This window comes from Rana temporaria, chromosome 1 (genome assembly GCF_905171775.1).
Source record: "Rana temporaria chromosome 1, aRanTem1.1, whole genome shotgun sequence".
Taxonomy (NCBI): Eukaryota; Metazoa; Chordata; class Amphibia; order Anura; family Ranidae; genus Rana; species Rana temporaria.
This window is the reverse complement of record NC_053489.1, coordinates 586043915-586063124: the sequence shown is the minus strand read 5'-3', so window position 1 is coordinate 586063124 and position 19210 is coordinate 586043915. Positions and strand designations below refer to the sequence as shown.

The 19210-nt window shown below is 45.6% G+C and overlaps 1 protein-coding gene across 1 annotated transcript in view; it reads right to left on the bottom strand.

Moving 5' to 3' along the window:
* Nucleotides 1-777: 777 nt before the first annotated feature.
* Nucleotides 778-19210, bottom strand: part of BEND4 (BEN domain containing 4) — a 202506-nt gene continuing 184073 nt past the window's right edge. Inside the window, exon 5 of the mRNA XM_040335023.1 lies at nt 778-1730. Within this exon, the coding sequence (XP_040190957.1) occupies nt 1513-1730 (218 nt within the window). The 3' untranslated portion in view covers nt 778-1512. The remainder of the gene's footprint in view (nt 1731-19210) is intronic.

Sequence of the window (19210 nt, the reverse complement as noted above, 5' to 3'; positions counted from 1 at the left end):
GCCAGACAGGTATAACAGGATCAAAGTTGACGCGTTTCACATTGTTGTGAACAAGCAAGGTGTGTCCGTGTGAAATGCGTCAACTCTGTTCCTGTCTGGCATGGGGACTATAAAAGATGTCTGTGGAGAATGGAGGGGGAGAGAAGCAGGGGCTGGCTGGCAACTTTTGGCTCAAGGGGCAAGTACAACCCAGAAGCCCATGGTGCAGTGACTCAGCCCTCCCCTCCCATTGCCCCTCTTCCCTGCCCCCCCCTGACCCTCATGCCATGCTCTAGGCACCCTGTACTCACCAGCTAACACCGGGTTTCTGACCTGGCCAGCAGGGGGCGGCTGAGTAGTGCTGAGACAGCTCAGTTGCGGTTGGCCGGGGGGGGGGGGAGTCTCCATTGGGGCCTGGAACCAGCCTCTGCTCAGACACAGTTTACACCATCAATGCTGAGGGGGAGTCCTGCGCCCTGTCCTTGTCTTAACCCACTCAGTAGGTCAGCGGCGGGCACTTTATACTTCTCTTCACCGGGAATCTAGGCATGTCTGTAGCGGAAGCGGTGCAGCGTTTTTATCGGGCATCAGAGCGGCCCATGGGGCAATAGCCCCCCTACCCCCTGGCACAGTCCTACCCAGGAGAGAAGTGCCAAAAAGCTTTGTTACCAACCTTATCACAGCCAATGGCTGGCTTTCATGTAAGATGCACCAATAGACATGATTATATTTGTCTAACCTGCTGGTTTGCATGGAAATCATTTTGTGAATGTGAAACAGATCATGGACAGACTCCCATGAGATTAAACATTTTTTATATTTCTTATTGCACATGGTGCACTTTTTTAAAAGCTTGTACAGACATAATGAAGCAAGACAGATCATGAATTATATATACAAAGTTGATTATTTTACTGCCCTGCCTTACAATATCAAATTGAGAAGGTACAGTTATGCTTTAGTACGATACCCAGAAGACAGGAATGAACAAATAAATAAACAGCCATTCATGGTTAGAAATAATTCACACAAAAGGCAACAGAAATCTGCAGTGTCGGGATTGTGATGACAACGTTTTTTGAACACGGGATATAACAATTTGCTGCTTTGCATAATTTAACTCATTTGTGAAAATGCAAAATTCTATTAAAGCTAATTCTACACAACACACCAATACATCTTTGTCCAGTGAGACTCGTGTCCTTGTTTTGGCTGTGTTGTGTTCTATCCAGATAGAGAGAGTAACAGTCACATCACAGGGTCCACAGGAAGTCCCTGAAGCATTACCAGGATGACGGAACTCTTACACACATACGCACACACTTTACAAACTTGTAGTATACTTTGGACTGGTTTAGTGGCAGACTTTTACTGCTGGTAGGGCCCTTTGGCGTTCCAGGCGCCATGCACAGCAACATAACACAGAAGACACATTAACCCAACTATTACACTAAGTTTTTCACTTTGTGGCTAACGTTTTCTTTCGAGATTATTTTTTTAAACTTTATATTCTTTCACAGTCTTTCCTTTACATCAATCACCAGAACCGTCGTGGGAGCCTCTGTTAAAAAGCTCCTCTTGACATACTTGGTGGTCGATGCCATCGTAATAGGAGTTTCCATTATGGAAGAACGTTCCCACTGCACGTCCTTGGCGTGCATGTCCTACAGCGTCACTGAACACCTTGTTGATCTGTTCCTCGGATGGCATCCACCAGTCAGGATTTGATGTGCAATGCATCCTAATAAACTCTGTAGAAGAAGAGAAACACAAATGAAGAACTGGAACATCCATTTTATCTTTTTTAATACAGCAAAAAACAAACCAAAAAAACAACATGTAACCAAATAACAGTCATTTTTTAAACAGATGGCCATTGTATATCAAGAGCTTCTTCTCTTTCTAGGTCACATAGTTACATAGTAGGTGAGGTTGAAAAAAAGATACAAGTCCATCAAGTTCAACCTATGTGTGTGATTATATGTCAGTATTACATTGTATATCCCTATATGTAATGGTCGTTCAGGTGCTTATCTAATCGTTTTTTTAAACCCTCGATGCTCCCCACTGAAACCACCGCCTGTGGAAGGGAATTCCACATCCTTGCCGCTCTTACAGTAAAGAACCCTCTACGTAGTTTAAGGTTAAACCTCTTTTCTACTAATTTAAATGAGTGGCCACGTATCTTGTTGAACTCCCACCTGCAAAAAAGTTTTATACCTATTGTGGGGTCACCAGTATGGTATTTGTGAATTGAAATCATATCCCCTCTCAAGTATCTCTTCTCCAGAGAGAATAAGTTCAGTGCTCGCAACCTTTCCACATAACTAATATCCTCCAGACCCTTTATTAGCTTTGTTGCCCTGATTTGTACTCGCTCCATTTCCAATACATCCTTCCTGAGGACTGGTGCCCAGAACTGGACAGCATACTCTAGGTGCAGCCGGACCAGTGTCTTGTAGAGCGGGAGAATTATTGTTTTATCTCTTGAGTTAATCCCTTTTTTAATGCATGCCAATATTCTGTTTGCTTTGTTAGCAGCAGCTTGGCATTGCATGTCATTGCCAAGCCTATCATCTACTAGTCCCCCCAGGTCATTTTCTATCCTAGATTTTCTCCCAGAGGTTCTCCCCCCCAGTGTATAAATTGCATTTGTATTTTACCACCCAAATGCATAATTTTACATTTTTCTACATTGAACCTCATTTGCAATGTAGTTGCCCACCCCTGTAATTTGTTCAGATCTTTTTGCAAGGTTTCCACATCCTGCGGAGAAGTTATTGCCCTGCTTAGTTTAGTATCATCCACAAATGCAGAGATTGCACTGCTTACCCCAAGGTCAAGGGGGAAGGGGAAACAGATTAAAATAGCTTTCCTATAGTAACCAAATGATCTTGTAATTTGATTGTGTGAGTATCGGCCTATGGGCATGCTTCTATCAACAAAGATTGGTAACGCCTTGCTCAAATTTAAGCCAAATTTATTTTTAATTAAAAAACAAAAAAAAATATGGGCGATTTGAGCCTATAGACTTTTAGACATCTATTCACTCTGGCCATCCCCAACAGAGTTGGGCAATAATCTAATATCTACACTACAGGGACCCACAGACACCACTGCAAGCGGCTCATCTGGGTAATAGTAGTAGAATAAGTTAGACAGCCACCTTTGAGCACTGCTTTGTGTCTACAATAGACTTCTCCCACATCACTCCATGAGCCTAAACCGGTTCCGCCAGCGAAAGTCCGATGTGAGCTTTTGAATGGAAATTCCGACCGTGTGTATGCTCCATCGAACTTTTGCTGTCGGAATTTTCGCCAACAAAAAGATTGAGAGCTGGTTGTCAAATTTTCCGGAAAATCTGATCGTATGTAGCAATTCCGACGTGCAAAATTCCGATGCATGCTCGGAAACAATTTGACGCATGCTCAGAAGCATTGAACTTAACATTCTCGGCTCATCGTAGTGTTGTACGTCACTGCATTCACTGACGGTCGAAAGTTGTGTGACCCTGTGTATGCAAGCCAAGCTTGAGTGGAATTCCGTTTGAAAAACCATCCAAGGTTTTTCCGACGAAAAATCTGATCGTGTGTATGTGGCATAAGTGTTCATGGATGGATTGATTGGCACAAAAGCTTGCACATCCTCCAAGAGTGCACAAGGAGAAGATTAAAGGGCATGCAAAGGTTTGAGGATGTTAATGCTATATTGCACCAATCTGGGTATCAATTATTCAATTAGCAACTGCATCGAAGCGCGATGGGGTTAATTGCTATTTGTAACAATTTGGGGCGATATTGATATATTGTATCGGAACATGTCAATCATTTTATATCTATATGTGTTTTTAAAAGTACTAAGTTGAATCAGATTTTGTTAATTTTATATACTTGTTTTTTGGGTGCCTAAAAAACCCCATCCTCTTTCTACACATTATTCTTCATAATCAGGGATGTGGCACCCAAACTACTTTTATTAATCTGGATCCACTGTATAATCAGCCAGTGGGATACTTGGCACTGATATACTGTACAGAAAAAGCTACTGTTTCCACAGTGACCAAATGTTCCGGGTTTCCTTATGTTCTAAGAATATTCTCGTCACTGAACAGCTTCACTTGTAAGTTTGGAGTTAAAGGGGAAATCCAACCAAACCGCTAAAATTACACAATTTCCCATTTTACAAACCAAAGGATTAGTCATTTTGTCCAGTCATTCTTGTAATAAACACACCTCTGCTAGTATGAAATATCAATAAGTAGGCATTTTTGCTTTCTAGATCAGCTCATGCTCACTGGACAGAGGTGATCGTGCTAATTAACAATATAGGTTACCTGTCTGTCTATACAGTGTAATATACACTATATTACCAAAAGTATTGGGACGCCTGCCTTTACACGCACATAAACTTTAATGGAGTCTTAGTCCGTAGGATTCAATATTGAGTTGGCCCACCCTTTGCAGCTATAAAAGTTTAAGCACTTTTGGGAAGGCTGTACACAAGGTTTAGGAGTGTGTCTATGCGAATGTTTGACTTTTCTTCCAGAAGCGCATTTGTGAGGTCACCTACTGATGTGGGCAAGAAGGCTCCGCTCTAATTTATCCCAAAGGTGTTCTATCAGGTTGAGGCCAGTCAGGTTCCTTCACCCCAAACTCGCTCATCTATGTCTTTATGAACCTTGCTTTGTGCACTTGTCCAAATCATTTGGTGGAGGGGGGATTATGGTGTGGGGTTGTTTTTCAGGGGTTGGGCTTGGACCCTAAGTTCCAGTGAAGGGAACACTTAAAGCATCAGCATACCAAGACATTTTGGCCAATTTCATGCTCCCAACTTTGTGGAAACAATTTGGGGATGGCCCCTTCCTGTTCCAACATGACTGCGCACCAGTGCACAAAACAAGGTTCATAAAGACATGGATGAGAGAGTTTGGGGTTGAAGAACTTGACTGGCCTGCACAAAGTCATTGTCTCAACCCGATAGAACACCTTTGGGATGAATTAGAGCAGAGGCTGAGGGCCAGATCTCACAAATGGCTTCAGGAAAAATGGTCAAACATTCCCATAAACACTAATAAACCATTTAGACAGCCTTCCAGGGGTGGTCCATCCATTAAAGGTACACGGGCACCGCCCCCCTATCCATCGCCGCCTCCCCCTATCCATGCATCTGGCCTCTTTCAGGACGATGGATGCATGGATTCCAATAAGTTTTTTTTTTTTAAGCAATGATCAAAACCAGAGGCTCTAATAGGCTTCAAAATAGGGTAGGCTCGGGACACAGAATGTTCTCACAGCCAACCCAGGTGTGTTACAACAGCGAATGAATTTGACACCCCTCACCAGATTGGCTGAAAGGACAGGCAATGTGATTGGATGCCTAGGAGGAGGGAAGGAGCAGCACGATGAAAGCCGCCGATGGAGGAGAGAACACGGAGCCGCTGCACGCTGCCCGCCACGTGCCTATGTGAGGTAAGGGCCGAACCGACTGGCAAACAGCGTGGGGGGTGCAAAAATAAAAGTACTTGGCAGGCAATACAGTAAACGTGCAATATACAAAATATTTTTTAACTGTGAATGTAGCAGGAGTTTTACTAGAAGTGATTTCATTCCCTTTTTTTATTTTAGGTAAAATATTTTAAACAGAGTAAGTTTGCCCAGACAGTCTAGCATAGAAGCAAAGAGAACGATGGAAAGGAATATAATTATATCCTACTATTAATATTTCAGGATGAAGTATATTTGGATTATAATGTATGAACAGCGATCATCCTTATCTCTATTGCCTGGACATTTGGGCCATGTATTCTAGCCTACATTTTACTGTTTCACCCTATTAGACCTCCACCTTATTAATGAAAGAGGAGGACCTGCCTCCCTCTAATACCGCCATTCCACTGAACTATGAGCCATGCCTCACATCCCACTTTATGAGTTTATAGTTTATAATCTCCATTGTTTTAATTTCTATAGCTGTAACATCTGGCTGGGCTTTAAATAATGATCAAAAAAAGGGCATCTGTTAATCTGTTTTTATGGAATGATTGGTCTAAATGTTCATTGACTGAGGTCTGTAGATTTTAATTAATGATGTAGGTGCCTTGTCTTTCTAACAAATGGATATTAAAATGATTCATTCAAATGAAAGCACCACAGAAGGTTATTATGAGCAAAACAACCTGTTGAAGTAAAAGGAATGTAATGCAAGAAAGAATACAATAAAGACCTGGATAAATATGTAAATCCCACACAGAATAAATACAATACAAGGGCACCTTGTATTGCTAGATGCATGCATGCTTCCACAACAATCTAATCCGTGTGATAGAAAGATACATATTGTATCAACTAATATTGTGAAAGTCCTGCCAAACCTCTGCAGATCTAACAGATGAAACACTCGAGTTCCGTAATGGCTCATGCACACTACAATTAATTGGGTTGGTGCGCATTGGCCCCTCTGAAAAGTGATTTGCGGTGGAACGCTTTTCAGAAGGCAGTTGACCGGTGGCTGGAAGGCAATATGTTGCCTCCTCATTGTCTGTTTTAACCCTCAAAAGACTGCAGGCCGCTGTAGCCACACCTTATTCAGGTGTTTGGACCCTTTTCGGACACCGGGCACCTGAATTCCAGCAGCGGGGGGTGTTTTTGAAGCATCTAATTAGAGCCATAGGTTCTACTAGGCTTCAAAAAAGGTGAACTGCGAGCGCAAAGCATTGCGCTCGCAGTTTACCCAGGTGTGTTAGAAAAACAAATGAATATTCGCTTTCCTAACACTGAACCGCCTCTCAGCCAATCAGGTGCGTGGGTCTGTTACCCGTCCGCTGACTGGATGAAACGACAGGCGCTACAAATGGACGCCTATTGGGAGGAGGGGAGGAGATGCACAGAGGACACAGGAGATGCTGCCTGGCCCGCTGCAAGGTCCAACCGCTCGCTGCCGCCACGAGACAGGGCAAGTGCAGGGCGAGTGGCCGGGGGGGTCACAGTGGCACTATTTGATGGCACAGTGACAGCATTTGATGTGGCACTATTTGATGGGCACAGTGGCAGCATTTGATGGGCACAATGGCTGCTTTTGATGGGCACATTGGCTGCATTTAATGGGCACAGTGGCTGCGTTTTATGGGCACAGTGGCTGCGTTTGATGGGCACAGTGGCTGCGTTTAATGGGCACAGTGAGGCTGCAATAGATGTTCTTTTTTTGAGCACCAGCCGCCACTGGGTTAGAGTGGGAGATCGGTAAAAACCACAGATCACCTGCCTATTTTTACCATCTTCTGGCCATAAGTGTAAAAAAGGCCTAAGGGCCTGTGTCAATGGGATTTGGGCTTGTGTTGGTGGCATTAGTCTGACATCGCTGAGCTCATTCAGGATTCATTGACAGGTGCATCTGACCTGCAGCTGGCCACCTTCTGACCATATTCTTGCACCATCCCCCTACAAAACGACACTATTTAAAATGATGCTACTAATGAATATTTCAAGGTATGACTGACCTTGTATTAATAACAATGATAAGATGCACTTTATACTGGTAGGCAATGGGGAAAGGGCCACTTTACATTGGTAGTCAATGGGAAAAGGGCCACTTTACATAGGTAGTCAATGGGAAAAGGACGACTTTACATTGGTAGTCAGTGGGAAAAGGACGACTTTACATTGGTAAGCAATGGGAAAAGGACCACTTTACATAGGTAGTCAATGGGAAAAGGACGACTTTACATTGGTAGTCAGTGGGAAAAGGACGACTTTACATTGGTAAGCAATGGGAAAAGGACCACTTTACATAGGTAGTCAATGGGAAAAGGACGACTTTACATTGGTAGTCAGTGGGAAAAGGACGACTTTACATTGGTATTCAGTGGGAAAAGGGCCACTTTACATTGGTGGTCAATGGCAAAAGGGTCACTTTACATTGGTGGTCAATGGGAAAAGGGCCACTTTACATTGGTGGTCAATGGGAAAGGGCCACTTTACATTGGTGGTCAATGGGAAAGGGCCACTTTAAATTGGTGGTCAATGGGAAACGGGCCACTTTATATTGGTGGTCAATGGGAAAAGGACCACTTTACATTGGTAGTCAATGGGAAAAGGGCCACTTTACATTGGTAGTCAGTGGGAAAAGGACGAATTTACATTGGTAAGCAATGGGAAAAGGACCACTTTACATTGGTGGTCAATGGGAAAGGGCCACTTTACATTGGTAGTCAGTGGGAAAAGGGCCACTTTACATTGGTGGTCAATGGGAAAAGGACCACTTTACATTGGTAGTCAATGGGAAAAGGGCCACTTTACATTGGTGGTCAATGAGAAAAGGACCACTTTACATTGGTAGTCAATGGGAAAAGGACCACTTTACATTGGTAGTCAGTGGGAAAAGGACCACTTTACATTGGTAGTCAGTGGAAAAGGGGCAACCTTTACAATGGTGCTTACTGCGATGGCCAGCTATAGATGGGGGCAGTGGCGTCTTTTTTGTATCACTGTCGTGTATTGGTCAGACAACACACTGGAGTGAAGGAAGCCGCTCTTTCAGGGCGCTTTGCAGGCGCTATTTTTAGCGTTATAGCCCCTGCAAAGCGCCTCAGTGTGAAAGGGGTCTTAGCGACCACAGATACCAGGGTGCCGTGGCAAGGCTCTGTGGCTTACGTATGCATTTGCTAATGCATGCGGACTAAACCCCTGTTTTTAACGTATACTGTTAGACAGGTTTAATTGGTTGTCTGCGAGCTGGTCGGCAAGTAAGCTTGTTTTTTTCCCCATGTATTCATCCATGGCCCTGTTTATACAACCTTACAATGGTGGTCTGTAGGAAAATGGCCACCTAACATTGGTAGTCAGTGGGAGAAGGCCCCCATCGATTGATATACATGGGAAAAATAAGCTATATCTTGTTATAGGTGAGAGAAGGTCTGACATATACGGTGTCGGTGAAAGAAGTGCCTGCTAGCAGATGTTGCTGTCAGCCAGAACTCTATACCCTGATGTGATCTCAGAAGCTGGTCAGGATAGTTTTATTTACTAAAAGTACTCTGAGCAGCATTTGACATATGGTTCTTGGGCCCAGCTGACCTTTTCTGTATTATACCCAGGACCACTGTGCACCTATAAAGGCAGTAGATCTACCCCTGCAATAAGCATGATGAAGTCTAATCTAGGTTAGGTCACTCCTATGCTCTCTTCGGCTCTGAGCATGCTCAGATGTGTACTATACAAAGGTAGCACAACCCTCATTGGCTCAGGATACTATCCCTCCCATTCCCAGTATAAGTACAGCTGTGCAGAGGATTACAGAAGGCTTATACAGTATACAGATTCAAATACTTACAATATTTCCATGCAAAAATAGATTTTGCGATTTATAATGTTTACATAGTATTTATCGGCATTTACCGCGCACTTTTTTGCCCTGAAAATCAGGGCAAAATCGTGGGTGGGCGGTATACTCCGATACCCGCTTTCCCGCGCCGAGTTTGAATACTGCGCCGACATATACAGAGCGCAGTACACTCGGGTATAGTTGGCCAGTCTCGGCTCCTTCCGCGCTCACGTCCTGGACGTACAGGACGTGAGCGCGAGAGTTGCCGAGCCTGCCCGACAATACACGAGTGTACTGCGCTCTGTATATGTCGGCGCAGTATTCAAACTCGGCGCGGGAACCGAGCGAATAGGACACCCGAAGCCCGCAGACGGACCCCGGACCCGACGAAGAGGACACCCGAAGCCCGCAGACGGACCCCGGACCCGACGAAGAGGACACCCGAAGCCGCAGAAGGACGCCGGACCCGACGAAGAGGACACCCGAAGCCGCAGACTGAAGCCGGACCCGACGAGGCCGCCGATGGACGCCGCGCAAGACACCAAAACTGTAAGTACAAAAAAAAAAACATTCCACAGGATTCGGGCAACTTTAGGGGTGCGCGGTATACGCGGGAGCGCGTTATACCGCGATAAATACGGTAATTAGTCTAAATGGTGTTTTTTTTTTTTTTATATCTTATCTTATATTTTATATAGCTGTAAATGCAAACTAGTTATTCCCATAGTCCATCTTTATGACCATTACAAAGTTACAGAACAAAGGTTTCAACATCAATTACACTGAACAAAACACTGTTATTCGCCCACTACAGGTCTCCAGCACAGATATGAATATTTTTGAGATTATTCACAGTTAGAGCGGCAATAATTGTCATGGCTTCCTGTATTACCTTATTTACACTTTTGTATGTCGTGTGTCCTCATATGTACGTATACGATGAGAATGAAGATACAAGCTGTCATCATTAAATCAGCAGGTGCTGTATCGGTTATACTGGTCGCTGTGTGGTTTCCCTGCTTGTGGTTTCCCATATTGAATAACTGTTTGATTCTTCTGCTAATATTCTTTGTTCTCGGACTGATATCACATGTGCACACACATGTGGGCTCAAAACAAAATGTCATTTAATAACCATAAGTATCATCTTAATCTCAAATATCTATGCATTTGGCTGATATATAAAAGTGCTGGATCTTAAAATTAGACTTGCAGTTCAAGTTGAGGTAAACCCTCCTGTCGTTTTCAGCCAAGGAAGCTGCCATTTTGGCCTCTGTTTAATCTTCAACAGCCCTGGTGCTGCACATGTGATCAGCTAATGCCCCGTAAACACGACCGGGTTTTCTGACGGGAAAACTGCTTTTGGTCGGGAATCCCGGGCCGTATGTATACTCCCTCGCAGTTTTTCCAATGGAAAAACAGCCAAACCCGCCGGCAAAAAAAAGAGAACCAGCTCTCTTTTTTCCCGTCGGGATTCCCGACTGACTTTTTCCCGTCGGAAATCTCAAGCATGTGTACGGGGCATAAGACACCAGCTATTGGCTGGTTTGACAGTTTGGTTAAGAGCACAACCAATGTGACAGTTGGCATTTCCGGCATGCCGGGTATGTACCGTATATACTCGAGTATAAGCTGAGTTTTTCAGCACATTTTTTTGTGCTGAAAATGCCCCCCTCGGCTTATACTCGAGTCACCTTTTTGCGCCTGATCTCCCGGAATTTGAGGACCCGGTACCGGCCGGCCGTAGGTCCCCTGGACCCGGAACTTGGCACACATGTAGCCCCATTTCTCCTCTACAATTGTGAAAAAATTGTTGTCTAGGGGGACCTACGGCTGGGGAGCACCAATTTTTCAAAGCCGGGCACCCCTTCCATAGACTCCCATGTTAAATGTCAGTCTAGTCATGGACACAGTGAGGCATGGATAGTGAGGCATGCAGATGGACACCCTAGGCCAGTGATGGCGAACCTTGGCACCCCAGATGTTTTGGAACTACATTTCCCATGATGCTCATGCACTCTGCAGTGTAGTGGAGCATCATGGGAAATGTAGTTACAAAACATCTGGGTGAGCTATGATTAAGCATTGAAAGTCAATGCGAAACGCATCAGATTTTTCCCCACTGTTTGCTGATTGTATGCTGTGCATTTTTCCTATTAATGAAGAGCACGTCTTTTTTAAGACTTTTTGGAGTGCGGCTGTCCATCCATTTCTCTATCCCCAAAACATCTGGGGTGCCAAGGTTCGCCATCACTGCCTTAGGCTTATACTCGAGTCAATAAATGTTCCCATTTTTTTGTGGTAAAATTAGGTGCCTCGGCTTATATTCGGGTCAGCTTATACTCGAGTATATACAGTAACTGTTTTTTGAAATGATTAAATCGATGTGTTTACTTCCACTTTCAGAAAACTGCTCTCCCACAGTTATGTACTTACTGTATTAAACTCACAACCAAGAAATGTAATATACAGTGAGGGGAAAAAAGTATTTGAGCCCCTGCTGATTTTCTACGTTTGCCCACTGACAAAGAAGTAATTATACATCAGACAGGAGGCTCATATCTTATGCATTATCTTTCTTTAATAATGCCCATAGCAGAAATACAGTAAACATTTATTGTAACTTAAAAAATTCAAAGAACTACCCTTCCCAGCAGTCCCTGGGCCAGTGTAGCCCCTCCCAGACCGTAGCCTATATAAGGGACTGTCTGAGGTAACCTATTCCTCTTTCTTTCTGCTCATAGCCAGAACTCAGATAAGTACATTACTCTATGTTTATAATTTTTATGTAGGCTTGCTTGTTATTTGGTTATCAGCAGCCTTTTTAATTTGTGTAGATCCTAATGTCACATCGTCTTTCCACAGGGTGCTGGGGATCCCCCCCGCCTCCCACCCTGGCTTTTATTACAGCTACGGAGGTTTTTCCCTCCTCCGCTATTCCCTTCAACTTCCACCTGTATCTGCATATACCCTCTGATCCCCTCAGACCTTCATCTGTGTGTTGTTCTATCAACCTTCTGTCTTATGAAGCACAACTGATATTTCTAAAAATGATAAACGTTTAGTTTTTGCTGTATGCTTTTCCCACTTTGCTATCTGTGCCACCCGCTTTGTAGAGAACGCGGTTTCCTCTGATGTGTACATCTTACAGTCATTGGGCTTCTTTATTCGTTTATTTTACAATATACCGCTGCTTTGCTTCTTTTGTTTCCCCCCGGTGTGCTCTGCACACTGCTCGTTTTCTGACTGGAGGTAGGACGGCGCCATTTTAACATCTCGGCGCCTTTTTTCCTACCTCCCTTCTTCTCCTTCTCCTCAGAGCGTCTCATCTCTGAGGGGGGCGTGGCGGTGAGGATCTCCCTGCACCAATCACGCTATTGTCGCGAATCGACGGCGCCATTGCTGCGGACCTGTCCTGGGGACCCCATCCTCCGTGTGCTAGGCCGTCTCTCCCCATCGCCGCCACGCCAGGGTGCGGGCGGCTGTATGGTTGGAACTCTGTGTAGATCTCACTGATCTATGCGAATCACGTTAGGCCGTAGTCTCGCGAGACTACGGCGCCGAGCCTCACGTCTAGCTCCCCTTGTGGTGGGGAATATCTCCTCTCATCTAACTTCTGTCACTCACACCTAGCTGGTGGGGAATTCCTCCCCTCCCCTGCTTCTGTCACTCCTTCACCTTCAGTCACAAACATCAGTTCTTGTTCTGGGAATTTATTCCCCTGTAGTCTATTCTACATATAATGAATATATTAATAGATGTAAATAAATAATAAATTTAAATAATTATACGAATGAATAAATTATTGACTTATTAAATAAATATAAATAAATCAATGAACATAAATGTCTATAAATAAATAATTTATACAATCTATATGATTGAATAAATAAATAAATATATAAATATATATAATAAACAAATTCTAAAATATAAACTATTAAACTATACTTTATATATAATTGAATAAATAAATGCATATATATATATATATATAAATAAACAAATTATAACAATAATTGAATGAATTATAGAAATTACTATACAAGTTATAGTACATAACTTCCGTATCTTCCTGTGCTGCACGGCCGTGCTGTCCGCAGACAGCTGACTCCTCTCCTGTAGCTGGCGACAGATCCTTTACTCCCTACTGGTGCCACTGAAGTGGTGGACGCAGCCCTGGAAGGCCCTACCTACCTCAGTGCTGCACTGGTTCCTGAGCTGGTCGGTAGGTCCGTCCAGACTACCAGGGCATCGGTTGCTCCAACCCACATGCACCCCTATGTCCGGATCTCCCGGCAAGGATATAACGCCCCTGAGTAGGGCATGGCGTCCCGTATGCGCCGTCACATTAATGTGGCCTCCGTCTCCCCGGCAGGGGAAGTAATTAACATGCCCCAGGCAGTACCCTCCCAGGACTGCCGACCCATTGACTCCCCGACAGGGGAAGTAAATAACATGCCCCAGGCAGTACCCTCCCAGGACTGCCGACCCTCTGACTCCCCGGCAGGGGAAGTACATAACATGCCCCAGGCAGTACCTTCCCAGGACTGCCGACCCACGGACTCCCCGGCAGGGGAAGTAAATAACATGCCCCAGGCAGTACCCTCCCGGGCCTGCCGACCCACTGCCTTCCCAGACTCCAATCGACCCCCGAGCCTCGGGGAGATGCAGAGGCAGCGATCCGCTAGACGGACTGAGCCAGACTCCTCGTGGACTCTTCCAGAGTCGTCCGCGGAGTACGAGGCGGCTAACACCTTTGAGTCTGAGGATGAAAATGATGATGATAATGATGATGATTATGTGAGCAGTGGGCACATGGCGCTCCATGACGACGCCAACCCTAGGTCCCAGGGTAAAACCTTATTGGACTCTTGTGGAGTACCATTTTTCGATCAGGAGGTGATTGGCCACCCACACTCCGGTGACTGGGCACCTCTACCTGAGGTGATCCAATAGATCGAATGCTGGACCCGGAGATCGATCGGTACGCTAACCGGACAAGTTGAGGGTGGAATACTCACCCTTCCATTACCAAATACGGTGGTGCTCACTCCAGAGGTGGATCCCATAATCATTCAGTATTCCAGGAAGGGAATAGAGAGGGCCTTTGGAACCTCACAGTACTGGGTCTTAGATCTCTGGACCTATCACCTAACCCTACGCCTTAGTGAGCAGGCTACCGCCTCTGTAAGCCGGTTGACCTAGCACAATGGGATCACGCTAATTGATGATATCTTTAAGACGGTAGGACAAATGGAGTTATATTACCAGGCGTATACCTGGTTCACCATCCCATTCGGTTTTTCAAACCTAAACACCGTCCTAATGGACAACAGGTTGCTAGACCTTGGACCAAACAGCCGATAGTAGAGATGGACCCGCTCTCTTTGAACTTCCTCAACAACATCTTCCCGATCAGGAAGAAGAAAGGCGGTTTTTCGTCCGGTGGGAGCTTGAGAAATCTCACCAACTTACTGCCCTGTGGAACAAGGGTGAGGTTGAACATCTACTTGAACGACCTACTTCTAATGGCTGGTTCCCCTCGCCTAGCGATCGAACACCCCTCCTGGATGGTCGGATCGCTTCGCGATCTGGGACTCCTCATAGATCACGAACACCTATTATCTCCCCATTTCAGGAGATAGAGTTTTTGGGGTTCTTGGTGGACACCAACCGAGCGATCCTTCGGCTACCCATACCCAATTAGCCGCCATCCGCAAAGACATCAGTATCATGCTGGGCAGCAGCGGGTGTCCTTACGCGGACTGACTCGCTTAGTCGGCCTGTTCCCGGTGTCAATCCAGGCCACTCTCCAGCCCCTCTTCACTGTCGAACCCTCCAGAGACTCGAGACTCTACATCTTCGCTAGGGGCTTCGCTATACAAACTAAGTGAAGCCATTGTGGACCTACGGTAGTGGTTACGTCATGCCGTCAAACGGAACAGCGAGACATTTTCAACTCCTCACCGGATTTCGTCATAGGGTCGGATACCAGCCGCCTCGGCTGGGGTGCTCGGTGCAGTCCCTCGTCCTCCGGTAGGACGTGGTCCGCAGAGAACCCTCGGCTGCACATCAACACGTACACCCCTGACGGCCTTTTTTGCCATCGGAAGTCTGTTGCCACGCACGTCCATCTGCTGTGTGCTATTGCGTTCGGACAACGTACCCGCAGTCCGGTACATTGATCGCTTGGTGGGCCCCTGATCCTGAATCCTAGCGGATCTAGTAAGACTTCGGGCACTTCTGCCTGGAATGCAACATCGTCCCGATTGCGGGATATGCCACAGACTATCCCTATAGGGTGGCAGATTGGATTCTCGTTACCTGACCAATTCCAACGATTGGCGACCGCACCGGTCAGGGTCCCTGATCCTCGCTCACTTCGCGGATCCTTCTCTATGGACCTGTTTGTTTCCCGTATCAACCACCAGTTTCCGCGCTCTTACAACCGGAGGCCGGATCCGGAGGCGCACCATGTGGACGACCTCCACCAAACGTGGTCACAGGGGACACATTACGCGTTCCCCTGTTCCCGGTGACCCTCAGGGTCCTCCTTCACTTAGCGAGCCGGAGGGCATCAGTCGTGCGGTTCACTCCGTGGTGGCCGACGCAGCCATGGTTTCCCCTCCTTCTGAGGATGACGGTGGAACTCCCCAGGTTGTTTCCTCATTCCCCCCACCTCCTCGCTGGTCCGAACGGGGATCTGCACCCTCTACTCACGAAGCACATCCTACCTCTCCTCACATGGTTAGTATCGGGGTTCCGGTCGCAGACTACGACCTTTCGGGAACAGCTAGGGATTCCCTGCCTTGGACTGGGCCCCGGGACTAGATCGGCATCTCGATCTACCTGGGGACTCTGGGTTACTTGGTGTGATCAACGACGGGTCGACCCCGTTCAAGCGCCAGGGTCTGTAATAGCCAATTATCTGGCGGACTCTTTGGATCCGTTGGTGTGTCAATTTTGAAGGCGTTAAGTTTAAATCGCCCAATGTACCAGCACACTTGGGATTTTTCCAAGGTCATGATCATGTTCTCGGGCTGGGGGACGTTGACACTCTGTTTTGAGGTTACTGTCTTTCGAGCTTACTGTCTTCTTGTGTCTGATTTCCATCATCGTGGGTCAGACGTCAAGGCTTTGGACATATCCAGGCGTCATTCCTCGCCTCAGAGACTCAAGTCTTTTTCCGTCGTGCGTTGGACCAGACGGTACTTCGATCGGTTTTCTACCCGTTCTTCCCCGCACATCCACAACTGTATGTGGTCCGCTGTCTACAGACTTATATGTCCTTGACAGCCTCGCTGCGATCTTCGCAAGTCTTTCAACTCCTCGTTTCCTACGTTAATCCTCTCTTCCCGGTTTCCTCTGTGACTTACTATAGCGGCGGACTGTTGTCAGCGACCGTTTTTCCGCCAATCCCGCTTTGAACAGGAGGTACACATATCTATGTCAGTGTTGTGGATTATTTTGATTGTTATTGGTCATATGCATTGTTATAGCTTTGAACTTGCATAAGATATGAGCCTCCTGTCTGATGTATAATTCGAGATTTTCCTAGCTTGTGACGGAAAATATTAATTATATGAAGACAGGAGGCGAGTATCTTCCCTCCCAACCCAACCCTGTCACGAGGTTGTCTCTCTCTCGTTCTAGACTGATGAACCACGCACCCTGCAAGTCGGAGGCTGGTACGCCCCGGGAGTTCGTTTTCACTATCCCCGTTGGGATTGCTGTCCGTTTCGATCCATGGGTTTAGTTCACCGCAGATGGAGGTTCCTACTGCGTTCCAGATCCGGAGTCGGGATGCCGTTGACTGAATCCGTTGGTCCATGTTCCTGAGGACAACTGACCGGTCGGCTCCGAATGGTTTGGGTTTCCTATAGTCCCCGTTGGGATGAAGTTGGTCCGGATGAAGTTGGTCCGTGTTGGCCTTGTCCTTTCGTTTCCTCCAGATTCGGATGTTGTGTTCCGGTCGGAAGGTTCCCGGCAGCCGCGGAGATGTCTAATTGGACTTTTGGTTCCTGTTTACACTAATTCGCATGAAGAAAGAGGAATAGGTTACCTCAGACAGTCCCTTATATAGGCTACGGTCTGGGAGGGGCTACACTGGCCCAGGGACTGCTGGGAAGGGTAGTTCTTTGAATTTTTTAAGTTACAATAAATGTTTACTGTATTTCTGCTATGGGCATTATTAAAGAAAGATAATGCATAAGATACTCGCCTCCTGTCTTCATATAATTAATATTTTCCGTCACAAGCTAGGAAAATCTCGAATTAGTCTATAATTTTAATTGTAGGTTTATTTTAAAAGCAAGAGACAGAATAACAACAACAAAAATCCAGAAAAACACATTTCAAAATAGTTATACATTTATTTGCATTTTAATAAGTGAAAAAAAGGATTTGATCCCCCTATCAATCAGCAAGATTTCTCTTAAAGGGAGTGCTCTAAATCTCATCTTGTTACCTGTATAAAAGACACCTGTCCACATGAGCAATCAATCAGATTCAAATATCTCTATCATGGCCAAGACCAAACAGCTGTCCAAGGATATTAGGGACAAGATTGTAGACCTACACAAGGCTGGAATGGGCTACAAGACCCTTGCCAAGCAGCTTGGTGAGAGGGTGACAACAGTTGGTGCGATTATTCACAAAAGGAAGAAACACAAATTAACTGTCAATCTCCCTCGGTCTGCGTCTCCGAGCAAGATCTCACCTTGTGGAGTTTCATTGATCATGAGAGCGGTGAGGAATCAGCCAAGAACTACACGGAAGAAGCTTATCGATGATCTCATGGCAGCTGGGACCATAGTCACCAAGAAAACTATTTGTAACACACTACGCAGTATAGGATTGAAATCATGCAGCCCCCGCAAGGTCCCCCTGTTCAAGAAAGCACATGTACAGGCCCTCCAGAAGTTTACTAATGAACATCTGAATGATTCAGAGGAGAACTGGGCAAAAGTGTTGTGGTCAGATGAGACCAAAATCGAGCTGTTTGGCATCAACTCAAGTCACCGTGTTTGGAGGAGGAATGCTGCCTATGACCCCAAGAACACCATCCCCACCGTCAAACATGGAGGTGGAAACCTTTTGTTTTGGGGGTGGTTTTCTGCTAAGGGGACAGGATGATTTTCATCACATCAAAGGGATGATGGACGGGGCCATGTACTGTCAAATCTTGGGTTAGAACCTCCTTCCCTCAACCAGGGAATTGAAAATTGGTCGTGGAAGGGTATTTCAGCATGACAATCACCCAAAACACACAGCCAAGGCAATAAAGTAGTGGCTTAAGAAGAAGCACATTAAGGTCCTGGAGTGGCCTAGCCAGTCTCCAGACCTTAATCGCATAGAAAATATGTGGAGGGAGCTGAAGGTTCGAGTTACCAAACGATTGCCAACAAGGGTTTTGCCACCAAGTACTAAGTCATGTTTAGCAAAGGCGTCAAAAACTTTTTTCACTCATTAAAATGCAAATCAATTTATAACTTTTTTTTCTAGGTATTTTTGTTGTTATTTTGTCTCTCACTGTTAAATAAACTTACCATTAAAATTATCGACTGATCATCTTTTTGCCAGTGGGCAAAAGTACAAAATCAACAGGGGATCAAATATTTTTTTTCCCCTCACTGTATTGCAACTTTCCAATCATTAGATATGGTGGCTGCATTTGTTTACTTTTTTTTTTGTCTTTTTCCCCTCTGTTTTCACCTGGTGATCTGGCCAGTACCGTACCTCCTGTAATAGGCCCCGTTCACACGAGCACCTCCATTGAACGAATTACGCTTGCTCAGTGGGGAATCGCTCCACTGATCCCCACTGAGCAGGTGGATGACAGGTCCTGCTCTCCTCTATTTGGCTTGTGCAAAAGTTATAGCGTCTACAAACTATGGGATATTTAAAAAAA